General features: G+C 54.7%; 1 protein-coding gene across 1 annotated transcript; it reads right to left on the reverse strand.

Moving 5' to 3' along the window:
• PDGFB (platelet derived growth factor subunit B) lies at window positions 1-23,393 on the reverse strand. Its single transcript, XM_036758702.1, has 7 exons — window positions 22,206-23,393; window positions 10,855-10,951; window positions 7,020-7,109; window positions 6,267-6,472; window positions 4,829-4,973; window positions 2,009-2,164; window positions 1-1,524 (listed from the first exon to the last, which is right to left on the reverse strand). The coding sequence occupies exons 1-6, from the start codon at window positions 22,260-22,262 to the stop codon at window positions 2,040-2,042; spliced, it is 720 nt and encodes a 239-aa protein (XP_036614597.1). The 5' UTR covers window positions 22,263-23,393; the 3' UTR covers window positions 1-1,524; window positions 2,009-2,039.
• Between the last annotated feature and the right edge of the window lie 727 nt (window positions 23,394-24,120).

Here is a 24,120-nt window from a genome sequence, read left to right on the forward strand (position 1 = left end):
AAAATAAAAGAAAAGCCAAAAAAAATATAATCACCAACTTTACAAACCGAAGGAAGCAGGTTTCTGAGTAGGGGGAAGAGCTGAAGAAGATGGGAAGAATGGGAAGGGAAGCCTCCTGCACCCCTCTTGCCAGATCATCCCACTGAGTCCTTCCCCCAAGAGACCCTGGGAACTGGCTGGAGGGTGGGTGTCCTCCAAGACTCAGCAGCCTCTGGGAACTGCAAATGAGGTCACTTTGGGGCCTCCCTCTCTCCCAAGGTGCTCTTCTTTAGGCTGTCCCCAAAGGAGACCCAAAAAGAGGCCCAAGACACCCAGGGACGGATTTTTTTTTTAGAGTTGGACAGAACTTTAGAGACCATTTAGTCCAACCCCCTCATTTTACAGATAGGGAAACTGAGACATAGAGCGGAAAAAACTTGGGTAAGGTCACAAGGTTGGGATGAGGTTAGGGGTGGGGAGTGTTAATGGCAGAGGCTAGAAGCAGACCCCAGACTACGTGGTCTTCCCGCCACACCATACCTGCTCCCCTTCCTTGGGGGCCTTCACTCCCTCCCTCCCACTCCTGCCCCTGGGCTTGCCTGAGCCAAGGCTGGAAGTGTCTAACACCCCTCTTCTGCTCCATCCAGGAACTGACAGGCTGGGGTTGGGGAAGCATGGGCGCTGACCACGATGTAGGATAATGAAGGCAAAGAGAAGGAAGGAGGGAAGAAAGGAGAGGGACAGCGAATGAGGCAGCAGAGATAGAGTAAGGAAATAACCAGATTGGGTGCGGCTTCCCTCAACAGAACAGTCTCTAGCCCACCTAAGACAGTGCTCTGAAGAGCAGGAGTGAGCCTCCCGTCAGCACGACTGACCACAGGCTGCTCTCCCATGGCAAAACCCGCTTCAGAAGAAACCACAGTTTCAAAATAATGTGCATAAAAAGTGAAATAACCGAGCAGGGGATGGGCAGGATGCGGGGAGAGTAACAGCCTCATCCAACTCTGTGCTCCTTGGGTGCTGTCTGGGGTGGGGCACACAGGAAGAAGGTTCTTGCCTGAAGCCCCCCAGTCTAGGGCCACGGGATGACACTCAGCCTCTGGAGTGCCATGTGGCCAGGCCAATCCTATGCGTCCTCGGGGCAAAATTTGGCTTGGTGGGCCAGTGCGTGGAGCCATCCGAGCCCCGCAGGCCCCTACTGTGGGTGTCCCATCTATCACCCAGGCGGGGCCTCCAGGAGGAAGCAGGGGATGGAAGAAAAGGCCCCTCTAGACAAGGTGTCCTCCATTTCTTCCTTTCCTCCCCACTGCCAGCAGGAAGGGTGTTGGTGGAGGTTCAGGGTCTTTGGGAGCCCCAGGAACAGCTGGGCACAGAGGGCAAGAGGGCCGCTCAGGCGGGAGGGACAGGAGATCCACTGCAAGGCCGGGGGGGCAGGGGAAGCACCATTTGCTATCCGCATCGGCCATCGAGACGGACAGACAAGAAGAACAATATTCTCACTCCAAGAACCCCATGGGGGCAATACGAGAAATACATTAAATAAACCTGGAAGTCAACAGAGAAGAACATGGCGGTCAGAGAATCGAGGCAGAGAACACAGAATGTGGCTCCCCAACCCAGCCTACTCCAGGGATCCCGAAGGACTCTGGGGAGGAAGCCCCTGACATGCCAGGTCCTCTGACCCCAGAGCCAGGGGTCCTTCCACTATATGGAAAGTACTTTCCAGTTTTCCAACCGTTTGACCACTAGTAGTGATCAATCTGTCCTTCTCACATTATAGAAAACTGAAGCTCCACAGGGGGGAAATGAAGGGTCCAAGGTCACACAGGGAGTCAGTGGTAGAGCTGGGATTTGAACCCTCAGCAACTGACTCCAAATCCATCACCCCTTCCACTATGCCATCTGCTTTGGTCCATTTCCCTGGCTGAGAATGATCCTAAGGAAGGATCAGTAGGGGCAGATGCCCAGGAATACCTAGGGACAGGGGGTTCTGACTCAAGTTCCCCTGTTCCACCTCCTTTCCCATTACCTGCCCATCATGCTCTCCCTGGCGGGTGCCTCTATGCTCCAAGGCTCTCCTTCAGGGCCGTCTTGTCATGGGTATGTTTGAACTTTCGGTGCTTCCCCTTGGGTGGCCGTCGGATCCGAACCCTCCGCACTGTCACCTTGTTTGGGGTGGCCCCACCTGTTCAGAAGGACAAAGAAAAAGCCTGTCATTTTACTCAGGTCAAAAGGAGTGAAGAAGTAACTATACCATACCTCTACACAGTATAGATTGTGGGCAAGAATCAGAAACAATTGAACTCAAACCCCCAAACATAAATCGCATAAGAAAGTATTTCCTATGTGACAAGAATTTCTGGGAAAACTGGACAGCAGTCTGACAGAAATTAGGGTTAGAGTAACATCTTACACCCTGCACCACAACAAACTCAAAAGGGGAACATGACCTGAATTTTAAATGGAGATCAGGTACCTTTCACAGGTTGGAAGTAATTAAAAAAAAAAGAAACATGGGATAAAGGTGGTTACAAAAGATAAAACAGATACTTTTGATTATGTGGTCTTGAAAAGCTTGTCTATGAATAAAATTAATGCAACTAGACTCTGAAGGGAAGTTGTCGACTGGAAAGAAATCTTTGCAGAAAGTTATATCTGACAAGGGTCTGATACACGAGATACATAGGCAATTAATGGAAACATACAAGTACAAAAGCCATTCCCCAACAGATAAATGGTCAAAGGATGTGAACAAACAGTTCTCAAAAGAAGTGCTAACTATTAACAGCTATATGACAGGATACTTCAAATCACTAATAGTAAGACACATGCAAACCAAAACAACTGTTAGATTCCACCTTGAACCCAGCACACTGGCAAAGACGATTAAAGTAGGGAATGAGGAATGTTGGAGGGACTGTGGAGAGTCAGGAACTGTACTCTATCCTTGTTGGTGGAGTTAAGGCTTATTCTAACCATTCCAGAAAGCGATTTGAAATTACTTGAAGTGTCTAAAATATCCATACTGTCTGATCCAAAGATATCCCACCTACTAGATAAATATCCCAGAGGCCAGTGACAAATAGAAAGGCTCTATATGCACCAAAATATTTATAACACTCCCTTTTGTGGTAGCAAAGAATTGGAAACAAAGGAGATGCCCACTGACTGGGAAATGGCCAAACCAATGGTGGTGCATGGTTTTTGTTTTTTTTTTTCTCTTTTTTATTCTTTTTTTTTTTAAACTAAGGATGGTATCTGAGGAGGGAGAAGAGAAATACAGTAGGAAATGTAGGTGATGTAAAAATAAAAGTTATCAAATTTATTTTAAGAAACCTCAAGAATATCACACATACACACAGAGAGTGTGGTGTCTTTGCAGACTAAGGCCTCACAGTGGGTCCCTGGTGAAGAGAGGGTAGGAGACATGGCCTGTTCAACTCCTTTCTTCAACTCAACAAGTATTCATTAATCACCTACAGTGTGCCCAGGACCGTGCTAGGGGGTAGGGCAGCACATATGAAAAAGAAACAGCCCCTGCCCTGAAGGAGCTTCCATTCTCTGGGGAAACAACACATACACGGAAAAGCAAACACAAAATACACAAAATTCAAAGGTCCACTAGCCCTACATTTCCTAAGATCTGAGATCAAGAGCTGGACTGGGCCTCGGGGCCACTGTAGCCAACCTCCTTATTCTAGAGATGAGTTCTCTCCAGAGGAGCTCTGGAATGGACTCAAGGCTCCACAAAGGGATGAGGGGAAGAGCTGGGGTTTGATACCGCATCCTCCGACTCCGTCTCATTTCCTCTCTCCCCCTCCTGAGGGGTTCACACTTACGTGATACTTTTAAGGTCATACAAAGCCCTAACAGGCATCATTCGTCATTCATTAGTAAGTCGTTTTTCAGTTGTGTCTGACTCTTCAAGACTCCATCTGGGTTTGTTTGTTGTTTTTGCGAAGATCCTGCAGTGATTTGCCATTTCCTTCTCCAGTTTATTTTTACAGATGAGGAAACTGAGGCAAAAAGGTTGAAGTGACTTGTCCAGGGTCACACAGCTAGGACGTGTCTGAGGCCAGACTTGAACTCACAGAGAGGAGTCTTCCTGACTCCAGGCCCAGCGCTCTATCCATTGCACCCCCTGCCCACCAATAGGGAGTGGTATAGTCCCTTCTGTACAGCTGAGGAGGCCAGTTCTCAGAGGGGCCAGCAGATGGGCCCAACATCACACAGCTAATTTGTGTTGGAAGCAGATTGATGGGATCATCGAACGCTAAATCTGGGAGGGACCTCTCATTTTACACGTGAGGAAACTGAGGCCCAAAGATAACGTGACTCACTTGAGGTCCTTTGACTCTAAAGTCCCAGTTCTCTGTGCTTCCCACACCTATCACTTCTCTCTCCACAGATCAGGGGCTTAATAAATGCCGAGTTCTGGAACTGAATTGAATTCCAATTCTACCAATTGCGGTCCATCTCGGGGTCTGAGGGACGGCTGAGGGCAGGGCCAGACAAAGGGAGACACTTTGCCCGTGGTCCAGGGGTGTGAAGGCAGCTGAGTGGTGTAATAGATAGCGCTCTGACCCTGGAGTCAGGAAGACCCGAGTTCAAATTCAGCCTTGGACATTTACTAACTGTGTGGCCCCGGATAAGTCACTGTACCATTATCTACCTCAGTTTACCTTCCAGGACTGTTGTGAGGATCAAATGAAAGTTTAGCAAACCTCAGAGTGCTGTAGCAATGGTGGAGATGTTGGAGATGAATCTGGTCATGATGCTGATGCTGAATTTGGGCACCCACTGCCACCCCAACCTCGGCCACCCTCCTGAGCTCCCCAGGGCCCCATACCTCTGTTTCCCTGGGTGCTCCCGGGGCTTCGGGTCAAGGACCGGGGGGCTGCTGTTGTTTCACACTTGCAGGCCAAGTGATCCTCCAAGGTCACTGTTGCCTTCTTAAAGGTCGGCTTCTTCCGCACAATCTCTATCTTCCTGACCTGTGGGAGGTTGGTGGACACAACAACACAGCAGAGAAGACTTAATATCTCCCAACATTGCCCCTTCCTCCTTCATCAGAGAATCCAACCTCGACCCTTCTCTACACTTTTTCTACCAAGCAAGACTGCCCGGCAGCCCCAGTACAAATACCCCCTAAGGAAGAGGAGATGGCATTTCCATTTCTGAAACGCAGATGGTGAGCATCCTCACTCCTGTGATCCCTCAAGTGCCAGCCAAGCTCACAGGGGTTGGCTGTGGGGGTGAGGGACAGGGCAGGTGGCTGTCTGCGAGGAAGTGTGGGGGAGCCCGCTTGTCAGGGGTTTGGGCAGCTGGCAAGTGCCTGTTTCCAGATGGCTGGAGGGGAAATCCATCAGGGAGAAGGGAACGGTTGTCCCAGAGAACACTCCAGTTGGTAAGGACCTCCAGTTGGGTGAGGGTGAGTATGACAGAGGGACATTGGGGAAAGGGGTCAGGGGGCATGGAGCCACTCAAACAGTCATGAACACCCACTGAACTTTAACAAGGAAAGAGAAACAGCCCAGGAGAGTCTAGAGCTGGTTGGAGCCAGCAAACATGGAGGAAGAAGAGGAAGAGAAGGAAGAGGCTAGAATCCCAGCCTCCTTCAAAGCTCAGCTCAGGTACCAACTGCTGCAGGAAACAGCAAAGCATAGAAAAGGCCCTTAATAAATCCTTACTGAATGGATGCATGGATCATTAATACTATGTAGCAGGTTAGAGTGTACAACATGCTCAGTGTGCCTTTGATCTCAGCGAGGGAATGAGGATTTCCCTTGTCCCTTCCCTCCTTAGAACAGTAATGATAGCCAAAGTTTATAAGGCACTTACTAGGTACCGGGCTTAGTGTTCACAATGATGCTCACAACAACCCTGGGAGGGGGGCCCATTTTATAAATGGGGAAACTGAGTCAAGCGGAAGTTAAGTGACTCGCCCAGAATCACACAGCTGATAAGTGTCTGAAGCCAGACTTGAACTCAGGTTTTCTTGACTCCAGATCCAGAATGCTTATCTGCGGGGCCACCCAGATGCCCCTATAGCACCCCCATAGGATGTGGAGATAGAGAAGACTTTTAGGATCATTTAGTCTAAATCTCCCATTTTAAAGATGGCAACGCTGAAGCCAAGAGAGGTTTTGGATCTGCCCAAGGTCACACAGCTCTCAGGGGCTCCAAGGTTCTCTCTTCAGGGCCCTTTCCACCTAGAGAAGGAAGAGCACCCCCTGCATGGAACCCAGCCCTAGCCCAGCAGGCAGGGTGCAGCTGGAGACACGCACCTGTACGTGCCTCAGTTGCACCTGGGTGGGGCGGCACTGGACATTGCGGTTGTTACAGCAGCCAGAACATCTCTGCACCTCCACGCACGGCGGCCACACCAGGAAGTTGGCGTTGGTGCGGTCGATGAGGCGTCGGGAGATCTCAAACACCTCAGTCCGAGTCTTGCACTCTGCAATCGTGGCTGGCTCGGCCACAGTCACAGCCGCTAGGGAAGAGGAGGGAGTGGCTGTTAGACAGAATCCTCCTGGGCCTCTGGGCGCCTAGCATCTCCGAGCGGAGGAGGACCTGGGGGGCCCAACCCCAGGGTGGTACAGCCCAGATAAGGCAAGTGACTTGTTAGGGAAACACAGCTCAGTCCAGGCAGAGCTGGGACTCCCATGGAGTCTAAGCTGGGGTTCTCACCACCCCATGGTACAGTTCCCAAACACCCCCTGCCCCCATAAGATCACAACCACACAGATCTAGAGCTGGAAGGACTCAGGGGTCATTCGGTCCAGGCTTTTCACTGTACAGGCGAGAAAACTGAAGCCCAGAAACGGGCCTTGCCAAGGTCCTGTGACTAGCAAGCAGCAGGGGCTGGGTTCGAATGCAGGTCCTTGGACTCCCCAGAAGGAGAGAGTCATTCTGTCTCTACCAAGCTTCCCACCCAGCAGGGCAGGCAGGGAGCGGGGGAACCATCATTGATTTGCCCCAGCTCATCCAGTCTCTCCCAGGGTACCTCCCCAGGCCTGTGGCCACCCTTCCCTTCTTACCCACACTCCTCCTTTCACGAGACAGGATGACCGGCTCACTTGAGAAACGTGCCTGGGTTATATTCCGGTCCAGTGCTGCCACATCCTCCTCTGCAAAAGAAGGACCAGCTTCAGGATCAGGGCTGTGGGTTTAGGGATGGAGATCTCACTCTCCCTGGACCTCCATTCTCCCTCCGTAGTCACTGGTTTCACCACAGGTGGCACCATCAGGTACAGCTGGTGCATTGTGGGGGAGCAGAGAATGCATGGACTCGTACTGGAGGGTGTGGGCTTGCTACCCACGTGACACTCTCTGAGACTCAGCTTCTTCATCCATCAAGTAAGTCTTGGACTAGATGGTCTCTGGAACTAGGATCCTTGGATCCTCTTCTACCCAAAATAACTCCCCATCCCTAAATGGGACTGTGGGCAGAGAGAGAGGGAGTCTTGCAAGGAAGACTGACAGGGGCTGGAGGCAGCAGTTCCAGGGCTGGTAGAGTCAAGCCTTCTTCCCCTGGGGCTGCCAACCCCACCCTCTGTCAGAGAGTCACATTTTTGGCCAGAACCCATAGAAATGGAGTTAAAAATAGCCCTTCCCCTCTGCTACTGTAAGTGAAACCTCCAGTCCCCCAGGCCAGGCGGGTGCAAGGACCCTGAGCATTCACTTGTTTCCAGTGCCCCCATCCACCCCTGCTTTCCCACAGGAAGTCCTGAATGGAGAAATTCCCAGAATCCCCAGGGGGGAGCTGAAGTTGGGTGTGGGGGAGAGGGCAGGGTAGTGTTCTTGCTTTTGGCCCCTCCTTAGTCCTGGGCACTGTCTGTGTGGGGAGGGAGAGGGCCTTCCCAGGGAGGCCTGGACTGGGAGCTGGCTGGCTGAGCATCAGTATTGGGGGTCAGCGCTTTTGTCCCCCGGATAGAGGAAAGGTTCTAACATAAAGGAAGAGCATGTGGGTTGAGTAGGTCAACCCTGTGGATCATTCTGTTCTGCTGGGAGGGCTAGAAAGTACAAAGGACTAACAGGCTGCTTCTGCTACAGTGCCTTGGGGTCCACAGGACAGGCCCTAGGCAATGACTGCTTCAATGACCACTGCCTCCATTTTACAGATGGAGAGCCTGAGGCTCAGAGAGAAGCGCCTTGCCCACCTACACAGAACCTAGATCTCTGGGCTCCAAGCCTTCCGCCTTCCTAAGCCTGGGAGGAGAGGGTGGAATCTGCTAGGTCACTAACCCTGCCCTGGGTTGGGCTCCAGCCAAAGCCTATCTGCTGCCTTGGATGGTGGCTAGAGGTGGGAGGTGAAGTGGGGTTTTAGGTCACTGTCTTTCACATGCAGAATTCCAATGCCAACCTCCAAGCCTTTGGGTGGTCGAAGTAGGGGGAACCTCTCCTTCTTAGAATCCCAAAGAATTCTCTGAATTTCTACTCCCCCTTAAGACTCAAGTGCCACCTACAAGAAGCCTCTCCTGGGTCACAAAGCTTTCAGGGTCTCCCTCATAGGATCCGCCTGAGACCACCTAATCCAACCCTCTTCTCTTGAAAGACAAGGACACGGGGGGTTACACAGGTCACCGAATGTCACACAGAGATGAAGCATCAGAGACAAATCCTCTGAGTTCAAGGTCAGAGCTCTAAGTACATGCGGCTTCTCCCCACCACTGCCCTGGAACAGAAGCCCACTGAGGGCAGGGAATGTTTCATTTGGGGGTCTTTGTGGCCCCAGCATCTGGCTCAGCGCTCAATAAATTTTTGCTGGTTAGTTAATAATAATAACCATAGCTAACATTGTAAATGATGCTTACTATGTGCCAGGCACATAGTAAGTGCTTTATGATTCTGATTTCATTTGGTTCTCACAATAACTCTGGGAGGGAAATGCTCTCATTACACCCATTTTACAGGTGATCAATGTCAAGAGGGGGGTCTAAGGAAGGAACCTCAGACACGAACCAGCCCAATGAGATGTGGGTAAATTGTGTCAGAGAAAGGACTCAAACCCAGGTTATCCAACTCCTCCTACTGAGCCACATTCTCCTGTAGATTATCTGAGTTCAAATGCCAGCCTTAGGACTTGCTATCTGGGGGCACCAAGCAAGTCACCCCCTTCTCTGGGCCGCAGTAAAAAGTCCCTCTGATCCCTGGGCTTCCTGACCCACTCCTACAGCTTCCCGGCTCTCCCTCTGGCCCCTCCTCTGGCCATGTGCGGCCCTGATCAGCTCTAGCTAACCAGGGTCCTTCGAGGCCGAGATTACGGCTGCCAGCCTGCTCTCCTCGGGGAATCCGGTTCAGAAAATGTCCTGCTGGATGCATTTCCGTCCTCCCAATTAGTCCCATGACGGTGTCTGTCTGTCTATCCCCACCCAACTGTCTCCTTTCATTTTCCCCCTCCCTCCCTTAGAATTTCACTGGCGGATGTGGGGAGTGGGAGAAGGAGAGAGATAGACTGAGGGGAGGTTAGGCTGATTGGAAACAAAATAGCTCCACAATTGCTTTTAGACACATTTGCTATTGAGATCCTGCTGCTGCCCCTCTGGCCACCCGCTGGCCTCCACCCTGTTCTGCCAGGCTGCTCTCAGCTGCATTGTCGGTGGGTGTATTGCCGGTGGGGGGACTGTGGGAAGGCTGGGAGGAGGCTGGGAGTGGAGGACGCCTTGCTAGCAGAAGGCCTTCTAAATTTGGAAGCTGCCCCATTGTGTGGCCAGGCTGTAAGGGCATGGGGCAGAGGGGCTGGAGGAGACCGCCGCTGGGTGGGGAGCCCCTGTCTCCTCTCAATCGGGCAAACAATAGGTGAGCACAGCTGGTGCCCCCTCCCGCTCTCTCTCCACCCCCCCCAGCAACCAAGAGCGGGCCAGTTTGAAAGGGAGCGAGGATGCCTTTGAGAGGACGCCAGTGGACCGACTGGTAGAAGGAACAAAGGGAGGAAATTCTGTTCCCCCATAGATAGTGTCTCGGCAAAGATCACAAAGCTACAACAGACAAAACCCTAGAGAGAAGGCGGGCTGGGGGAGGGGTGGGGGCTGGTGGGGCGGCGGTGGGGGGGAGAGAAGCTGTGGAGAAGGGGGTAGAGGTTAGAATAGAATGGAATTTGCCCTGAAGACCGAGTTTATAAATACATTCCTGACCCAGCCCGCTGGCCCTGGCACGTGTGTGCCCGGGAGCACGTGCCCGAGATCTGGGCTCCGGCTGGGGCGGGGTTGCCCTCAGGCTTAGCCAGGTGTCCCCAAGAGACCTCGGAGACTGGGCTAGCGGCCAGCCGAGACAGGGAGGCTATACTACCTAGAGACGCCATCCCCTCCCTCACCCGCTGCCAAACGCACCTGGATCAGAGTTAGAGCTCAGAGACGTCTCCTTGTCTAACGTCCTCATTGTTTTTAAAAAAAGAAACAACTGAAGTCCTCCAAGGTGAAGTGACTTGCCCAGGGTCACATGGGGTAGTAAGTACAGTAGCTTCCCCCGCCCCCCAAACCATCCTATTGCTCTGGGCACATCCTTTGCCCACCCCCACCTCCAAGACCAGCTCCTCTTCTTCTCCCCTGCTATTGGCCCTCTGACCAGCACTTACATCAAGCTGGGCCCCTGGGGAAGCTGGGGCCAGGCTGCCACGAACCCCATTGTGCGAGGGCATTTGAACTATGGGGATCATAGGTTTAGAGCCAGAAGATACATTGGAGAGCAGATAGTCTTCCTCATTTTACAGATAAGGAAATCGAGACTCAGGGGAGAAGTGACTAATTCAAGGTCACGCGGCTCCTTTGGCTGCTGGTCCAGTGGCCCTGCTGCTACCCTGGGCTAGGATGCCCAGTCCCTGGCGAGGGGAGGGGAGAGAGGAAGGGGCCAGATGCTCAGGCAGACTGGATTTACCTACGGAGTCTATGCGCAGCAGGTGCTGGAGGTCACTGATGGATCGGAGCGAGGGGTGGCTGAGCAGCTCATAGATCTCCTCAGGAATGGGGTCCCCCTGCCAGGCAAAGACACAAACAGGAAGATGTGAGCTTGGAAGGGGGGGAGTCCAACTGCCCCCCCCGGAGTGGGACAAAACTGACCAGTTGGCCCAACGCGGACACCTGGGGAATGGGGGACTGGGAAGAGCCGGCCGGGGACAGACACACCCAGGGGAGTAGCTGAGCGGGGCCCACTCTGGGCAGGTAACGGGAGGAAGCCATGATTCGTTCAAGAACAGGCTCTGCCATTCGCTAGCGATGTGACCTTGGCTAAGTCATTTCTTTGACTTCAGTTTCCTCGTTTGTAAAATGAGGGGGTTGGCCCAGATAACATCTAAGGTCCCTGACTGTTCTAGAGCTATGATCATCCCTGTTGTCCCCAGGACAAACTATGGGAGCTCTCAGCCTGGCATGGAAGGTCTGCCCCCACCTCCCACCAAGCCCTGTCCACTGAGGCAAGCTGGCCTGCCAGCCGTGTCTGCCCTTCAAGGCCCAGCTTAGGGCCTGCCTCCTTCATGAAGCTTCTCCCAATGTCAATCTTCTCCGTCCTCATGTTTGCCTAGAGACCTTCCCCCAGACCTCTCCTTTGGCCCTGCCGCACTCTACGTTGTGTCGTCCTTCGGATGGCACCGTCGAGGAAGCTACCCCAAGCCCTCATCTTTCGGGTTAGAAAACGGAGGCCCAGAGGTCACTCCAATCGTGAGATCAGATCTTGAGCCTGGAAGGGACCTGAGGCCATCTAGATCATTTTACAGATGAGGAAACTGTCCTGTGTACATGGCTCATCCCCATCGCTAGACTGTTAGCTCCTGGAGGACAGGGCCTATGCTGTTCCTAGGATTATGCGTTTAGAATTGGAAAGGACCATTTAGCTCAATCATCTCATTTTCAGATAAGAAGACTAAGCCCCAGGGAGAAGCGACTTGTCCAAGGTCATAGGGGTAGTGAGTGGCAGAGAGGGATTTGAACCCAGGTCCTCCTATCCCAAATCCCTTCATTTGCCACTGAAGCTCAAAGCCTCCCATGTTTTTTACTGCTGTCTCCCCATCACTGAGCACGGCACTTTGCACGTAGTATGTGTTTAATAAATGCTTATCATTGAAAATGCAGGCAGACAGGCTTCTTGCATGATAGGGAGCTCTTTTCCCAGGTACCCCTGAGGCCTGAAGTCTGCCCTTCTCCCAGTGTCCAGCCAAGACTATTTTCAGAGTACTGCTCTGGCCTCTCCCCAAAAGCACATGAAACTGAGCAAGGGGGTGAACCACTCCCCAGCCATGGCCCAGTTTCCTCCAGGGAAGCCATCCATCCTACAATATCACATCGCAAGCCTCCGAAGGGCCATGTGACATCACTGGCCATCCTTGGCCATATCACATGGGATTCGGGTTTCACAGCCCACAGCAGGTTGGGGGCATCCTCCAACATCCCACATGGGGAGCGGCAGGGAGGGCAAAAACAGGGCTCAGGGAACAAGCCCAGCTTCCAAAGGACAAGGAAAGGAGGCTAGAGGGAGGAACAGGTGTGTAGCTCTCAATATGGGAAACACCTCTGTCAGCTGCCTGCCTCATGAGGCTGCTGGGAAAAGGACGATCTCGTGGGCCTGGCACCCATAGGTTTCCCTCACAGCTCAGTCTCCTAGAGGCTAATTGCGAGGGCCTGGGGAGGGGAGCCTTCTCTGCAAATGTTTCCACTTTTATGAAGGTTCTTTTCAATTGAGGCTGCCTGACTCCGTCTCGCTGGGTCATATGAAAGGTTGTCACATACACTCCCCGAGCGTGGGCGTCCCTCCAGGGCTCACTCGGACCCCTCACTAGGGTCATCCTGGTTTTAGCTGGAAGGCATTCTCACCCTCGATGAAGCTCTGTAGGGGACCAACCCCCCCTTGCTCTACAGATGAGGAAACTGAAAGTGAGGGCCCAAGAAATTGGAGCACCTCACACAAGGTTACATGGATAGGACGCACCAGCATCAGGATTCAAACCCAGCTCTGCTGGCTGGCCTAAGCGCCACACCACGATGCCTCCCCCATGGTAACCACTGACACTTGCCTGGCCTTTCACAGAGAGCTTTGCATCCGCCATCTGACTAGATCCTCCCAACAACCCTGTGAGGGAGCAGGGTCAATTGGGAATTCTGGAAAAGGAGACTGAGGGTCAGAGGGGTGACATGCCCCTCCTGCAGTCACATAGCCAGTAAGGAGACTGGGGATCCGGTACACCTCCCTGGAGTGTGAGCACCATGAGGGCAGGGGCTCTTTGGGTCGCCAGCCCCCAGCCCCATATGGCACAGAGTAGTGCATTAATAAGTGCCTTCTGAACACGAGAGTACACAATACACCTCTTATCTCATTCTGTCAATGGGGAGACTTCGCCCCGGGAAGGGACTTGCCTAAGGTCACGCAACCAGGGTCTCCGGCACCCGGCTGTGACCAGGCCCTGGGCCTTCTCGTTCTGTCTTCCAACCCCTAGCGGCTCAGTACAGGCCTCCAAACAGAGCAGACACAGAGTAAATGTTGACTGACTCAAACTTTGGTTCCTGATGTTTAGTTAAGGCTGGAGAGAGGGTGGGGCACAGGGGGGAGGAGCTGTTTTCCCAGGACTTGGTTCTAGAAACACAGGCTGAGGTGGAGGGAGGGAAGGGAGCCTGGGTAGAGCTATGTAGGGTCTGGGGAGGCAAGAACTCGGGCCCCCAAGGTTCAGCCAGGCCTTGGCTTCCCAGCTGAGTTCTGAACCAGTGTCTGAAGGGGAAGGGCAGTAGAGAAGACCAGGGGCTGCTGGGGATGTCAAGTTACACTTTGCTCCCTGGAGGCATCACAGTGGGGCATTGGGGCATGAGAGGAGCAGGACAAGAGGGAAGCAGTGGAGTCCTTTGGGAGGTCCAGGTGCTGCCCCTAACCGGGAGGCAGCCTGTGCAGGACAAGGGGCCTCTGTGCTGGCCTCCCCACTCAACTGCATGATTAGAGGATTTTAGGCAAGGTACAAACTTTCCAGATCCACCTGGGGGTGGGCCATCCTCCTCCTCTGAGACCACCTTCTATCTCCTGCACATATATCTATAATACTGTATCTGCTCCCTTAGACTGGGAGCTCCTGGGAGCCAGCAGCTGTCTTTGGCCTTTCTTTGTATCCCCAGTGCTTGGCACAGTGCTGGGCACACCAGAGGCCCCCAATAAATGCTTGCTGACTGACAAAAGATTTGGATTACATGGGTGTTTGAAGTCCTTTCCAACTTGGACATTCTATGATATTAATATCCTGTGCTCTAAGCTCCCTCTCAGCTCTGCCATTCTCTGTTCTAAGCTCTCTCCCAGTTCTGACATTCTCTGTTCCAAGGATATTCCATGTTCTAGGCTCTGACATCATAGGTTTCTTCCTTCACTGAAGGACCCCTGAATCCCCCAAGGATTATCACTCCTACCTCCAAACTCAGCTATTCCTCTTAGCTCTCACTTTTGGAGCACTTTAACATTTACAAAGCACTTTAAATACACCATCTCACTCGATCCTCAAAACAACTCTTGGAGGAAGGTGCTGTTACCTCCATTTACAGATAAGGAAAATGATGCTGTGCCCACACTGCTTGCTAGTAAGTATTTGAAGCAGCTTTTGAATTCAAGTCTTTCTGGTGCTAAATTCACCCAGTTAGTGTGTCAGCTATGCTCTTACTTTAGCCTGTGGAGTATATGACCTTATCCTATGTTGTCTCTGAAATAAATACCTCTTGGAGTGGTGGTCAACACCTGTGATCCCCACTACTGGGGAATCTCTTGAGCTCAGGAGTTCTGAGCTGCAGTCAGGTTTAAACCATTCAGGTGTCCTCTCTAAGCCCGACACCAATATGATTGGGTAGAGGTAGGGGGCCACTGGGCTTGAGTAAGGGGGTACAAACTAGCTCAGGTGGGAAAAAAAAGTCAAAGCTGCCATGCTGATTAGCAGTGGTACCAGTCTGTCAGTGGTCAACGTACTTTAAGCCTGGTCAACAGAGGAAGACTCACTCTCAAAAAAAAAAGGAGGTAGAAGAAGAAGAGAAGGAAGAAGGAAGAAGAAGAAGACCTTGTCAACTGTATTATCCATATTTTACACCAATCTAGCTGGTCTAACAGAGTCCTCCCCATAGGAAACCTTGTCAACATATCAGTTGATGGAAGACCACAGTTGGAGGCCCTGAGACAGGTCAACAGTGTGACATGGTAGCCAAAGGAGTCCACTGGATCTTGGGTTCCAACAAGAGGAAGAAGGAGGGTCCAAAACAAGGGTATTGAGTGTCCGGATGTCTCTGCCCTGGCCAGACCACATGGGGAGGGCTGGGTTGAGTCCTGTGGCCCACCATTTAGGAAGGATGTTGACGTGCTGGCCTCCAGGATGAGGAAGAGAGTCATATGACTCTACCATAGAAGGATCAGTTGAGGGAAGTGCAAAAGCTTTAGCCCAAAGAAGGGAAGGATGTAAGAGCTGTCTTCTTCGAGACTTTGAAAGACTGCCCTGTGGAAATCTGCTTGGCCCTGGAGTGAGGAGCAAGAAACACCAGTTGGAAATTACTGGGAAATAGGATTAAGTTCCTAAGAAAGAAAAACTCCTCAATCTTGAGAGCTGTCTAACAACAGAGTCTCCTGGGAGAGGCCTTGTGGGGTTCTGTTCCCCCTCCAGGCCTTTGAGTGAAGGCTGAGTGACTGTGTACAGTTACGCATCGCAGAGGCAAGCCAGTTCAGGTACTGGTTGGACCACATGCCCTCCAAGGGGCTCTGAGATTCGGTGGCCACACAAGGATGGGGATAACCAAGGAGCAGAGAGCAGATGTTGGTACATTGCCCTACCAAGGTGGGCACCATCCCACCTGGGCCACATGTTGCCTGTGTGCTCCCCCTGAGCCTTTTCTGTTTGCTGACAGTCTCCAATGAGAGGCAGCACTCAGTCACCAGAATGGCGTTATCCCAAGCTGAGGGGGCTGCCAGCTCCCTTTTTGGGCTGTGGGGAAAGTGAACAATCACATTTGGATTGGACGGCACTGCAGAGGCCAGCTAGCCCAACCCCCTGATTTTACTGAGGAGGAAACCAGAGAAAGGAAAGTGATTTGCCCAGGGCCACTAGGGCCCTAGAGCCTCAAGTTCTAGACGATACTGGATTACAGATTTAAGGACCTTAGATACCATTAATCCAACCTCATCTCACAGATGAGAAAACTAAGATACAGAATGACTTCCCTAAGGTCACTGATTGTCACTGGCAGAGTCGGGATTTGAATCCAGGCCCACTGACTTCAAATTCTGCCCTCTTTCCACTGCACCATGACGCCTAAAGCCCCAAGGCAGAGCTTTGGAGATCAGGGACCAGCCTGCTCTACCTGGTTTGGCTTGGGAGGGGGAAGATGGCAGGTGCCCAGGTTTCCTGAGAGCAGCTGGTGATTTGACTAACACTGTTAGCACAGCTGGGGTGAAGAGCACCCTCCCTCTCCAGAAAGAGAGAGGGGTGTCACTCGGGGCTGGGGCCAAAGAGTGCCAATCCCTGATGTTATCACCCAGCTCTGCCTGATTCCAGGCTTGGGGTAGTGGCCAGGGTAGGGGCAGGGGTGGGGCGGGCAGGCAGGTACCTGAGGCTGGGCCAGCCACTTGGGCCAAACTAAACAGCTCTCTCCTCCCTGGAAGGCGAAGGAGAGAGGCCACATGGATCAGGGCAGGTTAATTACCTCCCTCAGAAGGGAAGCCGCCCCATCAAAGAGGCCTGATCCCTCACCCACCTGCTGGTAGCGGAGCCAAAGCCACACACACTGTGGCTGCCTCTACCTCCACCCCTCCACCACCTGAGCTGGGCGGGGCGGTCTGTGGCTCTCCACCATCCAAGCTTGTCATGTCAAGTCACCAAGGGCACCGCCTACTGTAAAGGTAAGGGGAAATCCCTCTTCTCCCACCAGAAATTGCTCAGGACACTTTGCCTGGGGTTCCTTTGCTCCAACACATTCTCCCTGTCGCGCGCGCGCGCCCGCGTGTGTGTGTGTGTGTGTGTGTGTGTGTGTGTGTGTGTGTGTGTGTGTGTAAGCTCCTGGAGGAGAGGGACTGTACTTGTTTCTCTGCCTCCTTGTCCAAGGCCTTGTAAACATCTATTAACCATCTGTTGTATTCCAGGGACTGCTCTAGGCCCAGGGGAGACAAAAATAAGTTTGTATGCACACGGAAGGTGCTTGATAAATGCTTGATAAAAGCATCACTGCCCAGAAGGCAGCCTTAGATTCTGTACAGTCTTCTCAGACAGCAGCTTGGTGTAATTGTGAGACTCCCAACAGGAACTCATCCTAGTCCGTACCTACTCTGGGGAAGGGGGGGGGGGCAGTAAACACCTTCACTTCTCTGGGCCTTCTTTTCCTCACCTATGAAATGAGAGGATATTCTCCGAGGTCACGTCCAGCGCTAACATCCTGGTATTCTCAGGCATCTCTGCGGCAACAACCCAAGATCCCTTCCTAACCTGCCCACCCCTCCCCAGGCTCCCAGCTCTTGTCTCCCTGTTTCTGCAGCCTTCCCCCCTCTCCTGCCACTGCCTGACTGTCCCTGTGCCCACTGCCCACTTTCACAAGGTATTTATGCTCCAATCTCCTGATGGGGTATCTGCTGCCCATCAGACCTTATGAGGCCACTCCCATCCCCTACCAGGTACTGCCTGGAAGAAGGAAGAAAATTGAAGACAAAACATATCTCCCCTTTGCTGTGGGAAGTGGTGGCCTACAGCTAAAAGAATAGGGTACATGCTGTCAGCCATGGTGAGAGGATCAGTTTGTTTGCATTCCCGTAGAAGGGAGGGTTCCATGGTGAAGGGAGGGGTGGGACTAGCCATTTCTTTTAAAAGCTACAATAAAACCTTTAAAAAGAAAGACGATACAAATGTTTCTTCTTTCAGTGTGGAGTGAGGCTATACCCAACCATGATCACTTAACCAGGCTGCCTCCACTCTCTGAGCTGGGCAGCTTCTCAGTCCAGCCCTCTTCCTGCTGGGAAGCTCCATATATCAATCTTTCCAAAGAGACCTTTAAACTTCACTTGTTTCCTCTCTTTCCACCTCCTGTTTAAAAAGTGTCTGTCTGTGTTCCTCCCTCTCTGGATGCTGGGGGCAGGTCTCCACTCTCTTCTCTCCAAAGTGCTGGGGGACCAATTCTAGCCAGCACAAAATACCCAGGGATGGGGTGATGCTCCCTTCTCCCCACTTCAGGGCAGATCTCACAGTGAAGAAAAACTCAACAAAACACCTGGGGACTAGATGCCCCAAGGACCTCCTCAGTCCTCCTCCGTGCCACTGCCTGACAGCTGAGAAAACCAAGAAAAAATTAATAGATGCAATTTTAGGTTTCATGAAGAGAAGTATCCCATCCAGGGTCCCCAGTCCTTGGCCCTGGGCAGATTGTATCTGGAATATTGTAGACAGTTCTGGGCACCCAATTTGGAGATCTCCAGATAAGCTGGAGTGCCCTGAAGAAGGGGACGGTAATGACAATGCTCTATCAGAATCTGTTGGAAGAGCTAGGAATATTGTCGAATAGAAGACTGGGGGTGGGGTGGGGAGAGGGAACACTTGAAGGCTGACTTCAAGTATATGATGGATTGTCATGTGGTAAAGGGATTAGCGTTGTTCTGCTGGGCCCCAGAGCAGTCCTGGAGTGACTGGGGGGATGCTTCGGAGAGACAGGTCAGGAAAGACTTCTCCCTGAGGGCTGGGATGCCTCCAGAGCTAAGGGCATCCTCCTCCCTGGATGTCCTCAAGCTTTTGCTTGAAGGATGTGGTAGGAGGCCTGCTTTGGGGGTGTGGGAGGGGCTCTGAGATCCTCTGAGCTTCTGTGACCCAAAAGGGTGCTAACAGCAAGTCACATGAGGGCTGCAGTCATGCTCCCAAGTGCTGGCATCAGCTGATGCCTCCCCCCACACCCCGAGAGCTTCCTTCCCCTCTGTTTCTCCTACCTGCTTCCTCCCATACTGGCCCCAGGATGGCTCTGAAATCATCTTACAGAGGAAGGTGATCCTCCTTTTATAACACCTGGGGGATGGGGGCATTGTAAAGGCAGGAGTCAAAAAGCCCACGTTCATGACTTGCCACTGGCTAGCGGTGGTGTGACCCTGGGCCTCAGTTTCATCATCTGGAGAGGTGACATAGTGCTGGCATGAGTAAAGCAAGCCCTAGAGTGCCATCCAAGTGGACATTCCATAGGGGTATGGGCAGGGACGGTCTAAGCCTGCCCCAGGGCAAGTATGGCAGGGGGGGCCTAAGCAGCACCCAGTAGAGAAAGGTAGCAGGAAATGTGAAAAGCCCCATCAGACTACGGCACTGCCCTTCGGACTTCCTAACTCATACTGAGATGAGCTCGTTTTAAAAATAAAAAGCAGAACCAGGGGCAAAGACAGGCACGCTAGGCAACCGAGCAGGCTCCTAGCAGTGCTAGGTCATCTCTGCCCATGGTCCTTCTAGGGAAGAAAAACAAACCACACAAATCACAGAATATCAGCACTCTGAGATCATTAGGGACACCCCCATCTTTTGGGGAAGTGGCAAGCAGTAGGTCAGGGAGGCAGTGACTCACCCAAGGTCACACCACTCTAAGTGGCAGAACCAGGATTTGGACTCAGGGCTGCTGAGCAGGGCAGTGTTCTTTCCAGCACCCTGGCCAATCCTAGAGGGCTGGCTGCCTTGGGGGAGGCAGATCGGGCCTCCCTTCCCAAGCCCCATTTTTACACCGGCAGCATGGGACAGGGAGGACTGATGAAAAAAAAAGCAGCATGTTAGCACCTGGGCCCGCCTTTGGAGGCGATTTAGTCCAAACCCCTCATTTTGCAGATAAGGAAACTGAGGCTGGGTGTGTGTGTGTGTGTGTGTGTGTGTGTGTGTGTGTGTGTGTTAGGTGACTTGCCTCTGGTGACACAGCTAACATTACAGAAGGGAAGTGAACCCAGGCCCTGCGGCCTCCCAGACCCACTCAGCCCCTACACTATCACCAAGCTGAGTCAGAGGGGTCCTGACCCACAGATATTTCTACAGGATTCTTTCCCACAATATACAGTAATAACAACTTCCGCGATCACAGTTAGGAACCATCAATTGAGCTCCAGATTCGGAGCCCAGGGCTGCCATGACGCCTCTTCCCATCCCCATTAGCCAAATGAGGAAGAGGAGGCCTCAGAGACATGCCTTGCCTTGGTCACTGAGCTGGGAATGGAAGTCCTGGAGTCTCCAGACTGCCAAGGCCAGGGCTCTGGGGTTCACAGGGCATAGGCCCGCAGGCTCGGAGTAGGAAGGGGGGGGAGGAGGGTGATGGAGCAAGGCTGCACAAGGACCCTCCCCTTCCCTGGAAAGCAGGGCGGACAGCGATCGGGTGACGGAGAAGCTGGATGCAAAGGGTTGCCGGCGCCCGAGCCCACGTGCCCTCAGTGCCAGGTGGCCCGGGATGGGACCCACCTGTTGGTGGGTCTCGGGCTGTCGCGGTCACCGCAGCCCCAGCCCCCGCCCGAGGCTGCGGGGTGGGGGAGGTGGGGCTGCACGCCGGCTGCAAAGCCACGCGGATCTGGGGCGCACGGCACGACAGCGACGGGGGTGTGGGGTTGGGGGGCACGGCGGCGTGCGTGCCTGCCTGTCTTTTCTCGTTGCCAGGCCCAGGAGCTTACGTGCCTGGCATGCGTGGGGTGAGTGAGTGGGTCGGGGGCCGCTAGTGCCCAGGGCGCACTGGCACGGGCGGTAGTGGCAGCTGGCCTCTTCCCCCTCTAGCTTCGGATCGAGTCGGGCCGGGCCTGGGGATGGGGGTGGGGAATAGGGGGACCTCCTGCTCCGCCCCCCACCCCCGACAGCCCTGGTGCTGCCCCAGGGTGGGGCTCCGGGAGAAACTGGGAGAACAAAAGGAGACCACGGCGGCGGCGGCGGCGGCTACTATGCGGTCCAAACGAGGTGGGCTGGCTGCGGCCCGGCATCCCCTCCGCGCCCCCGCGGCCCCCGCCCCCTCCCCTTCCTCGCGGCCCGGCCTCCTCTCCCAGCCCCCGCGGCCCGCGCCCCCTCCCCAGCCCCGCCAAGCCGTCGCCCCCTCCTCCGTGCCGCAGGAGCGCGCCGCACCCGCGCGGGCTTCTGCGGGAGATGGAGGCCGGCGAGCCAGGCGCGCACGCCTCGCCTGCCTTCGGAGCCCTCCCGCTCCCCTCCTCTGCTCCTCGCGCCCGCCCCGCCCCTTTCCCACCTGGATTCCCGACAGACCAGCCAACTCACTACTGCGTGAAGCGGTGAAAAAAAAAAAGTGATTCGACCTGATTTGTTTTCTCTGCCGACGTTTTCGTGGCCCGCCTCCCCTGCGGCTAAACATTGGCAGCAGCCGGCGCGCGCTCCCCACCCCGGGCCCTGACCCGGCGGACTGGCGGGCTGGCGGGGGCGAGGCGCAGGTACGAGCCGGGCCTTCGACGCACCCACGCCTCCGCCTGGGGGGAGGGGGCAATGTCTGGGTGCCTTTAAGATAGACGCGCCCCCTCCCCCGCCGCTGTCCTCTTCCCCTCGGCTCCCCGGGACTCGGCAAATCTTCGCGATCTCGCCATCTCCCGCCTCCCGGAGCCATGCCTCAGTGCATGCGGGAGGACGAGTTCGCGGCTCCAAGTGGCACTGCTCGAACCGCACCCCCTCCCCACCTACCTTAGCGGGGCGGGGCTTGGACTGCGCCCCACTGCGTTCCCACAGCCCAGCGACATCTCGATTCTGCTGGAGCCCACCTCTGCCTGGGTTCCCGAGTCTTACCGAACTGGACAGTGACCCTCCCAAACCCCTGACCCCCCTCCCAAAGGGCGCAGGTAGGGGCCTGCACGGAGAACAGCTGCAGCCAAAATGCTCCCCCCCCCACCCCCCGCCGCCTCCCCGCCTGCTGGAAGGGTTTGAGGTAGTAGGAAGGACAGAGCCTTCGATCCCCCCTCCCCCCATCTAGGAAAAAGACTTATTTTTTTTCTGACCTGTTGTTGCTGGGGATGGGGCGGGCGGGGCGCCGCAGGAAAGGGAGGAAAGGCAAGATGCAACTCAGATGTCTGACCCAACTTCTGATCTGAGAGCTGATATTAACCCTCCGCATACCGGCACATGCCTACCTGCTCCCCAGGCCCCCCCCACCTTGCTTGTTTCCTCTCCGTACCCCCGAATCCTTGCCCCATTTGTCATGGGCTCTGTTGGAGTAGGAAGTTCACCGGCCTCGGCAGAAGAGGGAAGGGAGGGGGCCAAAGGAGAATAGGGCTGGAGATGGGGGGCAAGAATAAATAAGCCGTTTTTGGTCATTGCCACTCACCTCGGTGCTGACCAGAGGCAGGGAGCAGAGAGATAAGAAGAGCGCCCAGCAATTCATCCCGACGCCGCCGGCCCCGCGGGGCTCTGGATACAGGGGCGGAGGGCGCCTCCGTGCCTGCTTCCAGGCCAGGGTGTGCGCGCTCGGCTCCGCTCGCCTTGGTTCCCACCGGCTTAGGCGCTCGGGCTCTTCCCACTGGTGCCGCCGCCGCCCCCGGCACCACTCAGCCGCATGGCCCCCGGGGCGCCGTCGCCCCCCGCCCGGCTCCCGGCGAGCCTGGGGCCGCTCTGGCCGAGTCTTTCTCCTGCAGCCGCCGGCGCTGGCGCTCGGGGCGGCCTGGGGGCGCTACCCGGGCGGATCCCGAGCCGGTGCGCGCATCCACCGTCCCCCGGAGTGTGGGTGGGGAGAGAGTAGGGGGCTGTTTGGGGAAGGCCGCGGGGCCTGGGGCTTCTGACCCTTCAGAAAAAAGGGCACTCCTGTTGGCACTCCCCAACACAGGCGAGAGAGGGCGAATCCTCTCTCCCCCAGGCTTAGATTAATCGCAGTATTTGGGGTGGGGGGACGTGAAAAAAATCTCACAGAACCTGTGGTCGGAGAAAGGGGAAATCAGCGGGCCAGAGCCCCCCGGAAACTTTTCCAAAGTTGGGTGTACCCCAGCGGCCAGTTCCCTTCCTTTTCACCCCCCCCACACACACACCCCGCGCTTTCGGGCTGGGCTGGGGCGGCACTTGGAGCCAGGCAGAAAAGCCCGTGTTGCAGCCTTGGGGGGTTGGAGGGGCCGCTGTCCGGGTGGTGGAGGGGGGGTGTCGGGGCCTCGCCTCCCTGGGTTGTGCCTGAGGTTCGTCTCGCTGTGCCTCTTCCCGGGTTCCCCCTCGGGCGGACACAGGTGGACTCGGTGCCCGCGTGTTGCTCCACGTCCGGGCGGCTCCAGCAAGAGCCAAGCTGGGGCTGGGCTGCGCTGGGCTGCGGCGGCCCCCGGCTCGCTTCGCCGCTGCAAGCCGGGCTGGGTTTTTTTTTATTTTGCGAGGAAAAAAAAATTCTTTTAGAATGGCAAATCAACGTGGTCCTGCAGTTTTTCGGGAGGCCGCTGCTGCGGGCTTGAAGGGGATCCCCCCCCCGCAAGGAATCGGGAGAGGCGAGCTGGCCGGAGCTGGGCTGGGCTGGGCCCGGGAGCTTGGCGGGGCCGAGAGCCCAGGCTGGCGGGAGGAGAAGTTGCCACCCTTTCAGCTGCTCCGGCTTTTAAAGGAGACGGCAGAGTGTGCAAGAGGTGGGTGGAGACAGCCTTCCTCTGCTGGCCCGAAGTCAGCACCGAGAAGGCAAGGAGGAGGCAGGCAGGGACTGGGAAGGGGGTGGGAAGGAGGGAGGGTGGGAGGGAGGGAAAGAAGATGGAAAGCAAGGAGGGAGGAAGAGAGGATGGGAGGGAGAGAAGAGGAAAGGAAGATGGGAGGAAAGCCTTGGGGGAGGGGAGGGAAGAGTGGACAGGCTCCATCGTGCTTGAGGAGGAGGAGGAGGAACCTGGGGGTCACGGGGGTCCAGGAGAAGCTGAAGAAGAGTCTGCGCTCACAGCAACACCTGCTTCTAAAACTGAGTGGGGGTGGGGTGGGGAGAATGTAGCCACTAGATGCTCCGCTCCATCCTCAGCCCCAGGAGCCAGAGGGCAGGCTGGTTCTCCTTGGTTCCAACCTCTTCCAGCCTCTTCCAGTCACAAATAGAGTGAACCGGGAATATCTCAGTGCTGTGGCCTTGGACGAGGCACTTTCCCCGTCTATGGAACTCAGTTTCTCATCTGTAAAATGGGGGTGATGACGTACTACTTGCATCTTATACCAACTAGAGACATGTAGGGCATTATATGCACAGTTGGGCAAAATGGTCCATTCCAGGAACCAAAAAAACCCCCGAAACCACCATCCACTTG

Source organism: Trichosurus vulpecula, chromosome 5, assembly GCF_011100635.1.
Source record: "Trichosurus vulpecula isolate mTriVul1 chromosome 5, mTriVul1.pri, whole genome shotgun sequence".
Classification (NCBI taxonomy): Eukaryota; Metazoa; Chordata; class Mammalia; order Diprotodontia; family Phalangeridae; genus Trichosurus; species Trichosurus vulpecula.

Excerpts from the sequence above, each read along its gene's own strand:
- PDGFB (XM_036758702.1), bottom strand. The coding sequence starts at position 22,262 with ATGAATTGCTGGGCGCTCTTCTTATCTCTCTGCTCCCTGCCTCTGGTC. Across the intron at positions 7,110-10,854 it reads GCTGCGCATAGACTCCGTAG|AGGAGGATGTGGCAGCACTG; the intron begins GTAAATCCAGTC and ends CTTCTTTTGCAG. Across the intron at positions 2,165-4,828 it reads GAGCACCCAGGGAAACAGAG|GTGGGGCCACCCCAAACAAG; the intron begins GTATGGGGCCCT and ends CCTTCTGAACAG.